At 45.5% G+C, this 2,009-nt stretch overlaps 1 protein-coding gene across 1 annotated transcript; it reads left to right on the top strand.

Annotated features, from left to right (window-relative positions):
* The first annotated feature begins 827 nt into the window (after positions 1–827).
* On the top strand, positions 828–1,592 carry LOC105272473 (uncharacterized). Its single transcript, XM_011314622.1, has one exon. It carries the CDS (start codon positions 828–830, stop codon positions 1,590–1,592), a length of 765 nt encoding a protein of 254 aa, XP_011312924.1.
* Positions 1,593–2,009: the final 417 nt, after the last annotated feature.

The following is a 2,009-nucleotide window of genomic DNA, read 5'->3' as shown; positions in this document are numbered from 1 at the left end:
CCTCCCACCTTGCGGCTTATCACTCTCTCTCATTTGCATATCGACCGTGAGAGTGTTTACGCGCTTTTCTCAGTACTTCTCTTTTGTTAAATCCATTGATCCGCTCATTTAATTAGTTCGTCTCGGAATTAAATAGTAGCTTGAATTTTAATATTCGCGCTCAGCTTTTTTTGTGACAAATACAAGTGTATTTAGTGACTCTTTTACTAATTGAAATTGACACTTTTGACCGATGCCTCGCGAGTGATTATTTGATCCTCTCACGCACTCTTCCGTAATCCGATTATATCTCGTCCATCGCCTGAAAATATCGTCGAAACCAGATCCCGCATCGAACATTTTGGTCCTTCGAAGGATACGCGGGATATTTTTTAGTTTTCGCGCTCATTTAGTGTTTTACGGGAGTGTTAATTGGAGAGCGTCAGTGTTCAGTGTTTAGTGGAGCTCAAAGTGCAGTGTCGCTGCCCGAGAAAATTTGAATTCGTCCAGTTCAAGCGGTACTCAACCAGTTTCTCTCGCGCCACATCAGAGACCTGCTCTACCGACCCAGCAACTAGGCGCACTTTCAAAAACCATCTCAAGGCGGGAAATTCAAATAGACCAGCGCGACTAAAGAGAATTGAACATTATTCCTTTTTAGTTTTTGTTGAATTTTCTCGCCTGCTCCGGAACTGGGTTTTTTGCTGCCGTCTGTTTTTTATTATTTTCCGCTGCTTTCTCCTCTGTTATTGGCCTGCGTCCTTGGACTCTTCTCTCGATCTGCTGTCTTGCTTTTTTATATTTTTATTTCGCTCTTCGCTTAAAACTATTAAAAATTAATAAAAAACATGGCTACTCTCGAAGCCGTAATCTCTCTGCAGACGACACGTGCAGCCTTCATAGACGGCATTTTTAAGGGGTCTAATGAAGAGGACATTAAGCGGCTCGGCGTGACTGCTCTTGATTCCAAGCTGATGATGCTTGAGACCTATTGGGCTAAGCTGGAAGCCTCTCATGAGAAGCATGTTTCTCAAAAAATCGAGAATTTGACCTCTCTCGACTATTTCAAGCATCAAGTCTTTGATTCAGCTCTTAAGAACTTCGCCGCTGCTAAGGTGGCACTGCTTCAGCTCTCGGAGAAGAAAGGCGCTCCAAACCTGAACCAGTCACTACGTGTACCTGGGGAAGGACATTTGACCAGCTCAACTCGTCGTGCTCTGCCTGAGATTTCTCTGCCAAAATTCTCAGGCATCTATCAGGAATCGAGGCCATGGAGAGATCTTTTCCAATCGTTAGTTGGCATCAATCAGGACATTCCAGGGGTCGAGAGGATGCATTACCTCCGCCTCTGTCTCTCTGGTGAGCCTCTCAAGCTCATCTCTAATTTGCCCGTCTCTGAAGAATCATTTCGCATTGCCTGGAGAACTCTCGTTGATCGTTACGAGAACAAGCGTTTACTCGTTGCAGCTCATCTTGACCAGCTCTTGAATCCAGCTCCAATGAAATCGCACAGCGCCTCGGACCTCAATCTCTTGACCAGCTCGATCACTGAAGCTCTCAGCGCTCTCAAGGCTCTGGATCAGCCAACTGGGAGACTATTATCGTTCGGGTGAATTGCGTTCGTATGCGAAGGACCGTATTCGACGGCGAGTCGGATAGACATGTACGTATACGAATCGAGTGGCATACGGGCGAACGTATGCGAGTGTGATTCGTATTCGAAGGATCGTATACGTTTGTGAGTCGCATACGACTGTCCGTATACGAATAGGAGTCGCGCCCGATTTTTTCAAACATATAAGAATCGGAGCGTATACGAAAACAGGAAAACAAATAGTCTAACCTCAGTGTTTAAAGTAGATGAAAAAACGCCCCCCAACCCAACGACAATTAGTCGATGAATTTCGGACACTTCCGGGGTTCATCGGTATGGTGATCCGACGGTCAGCGACGACCATGGGACCCCCCAATTTTGAGTTAGCAACGTATAGCCGTACAATCAACGTGTGACATACATCGTTTTTTTTTGC

Source organism: Fopius arisanus, unplaced genomic scaffold (genome assembly GCF_000806365.1).
Source record: "Fopius arisanus strain USDA-PBARC FA_bdor unplaced genomic scaffold, ASM80636v1 scaffold00184, whole genome shotgun sequence".
In the NCBI taxonomy this organism is placed as follows: domain Eukaryota; kingdom Metazoa; phylum Arthropoda; class Insecta; order Hymenoptera; family Braconidae; genus Fopius; species Fopius arisanus.
The sequence above is the reverse complement of the archived record's forward strand: the minus strand, read 5'-3'. Positions and strand labels throughout refer to the sequence as shown.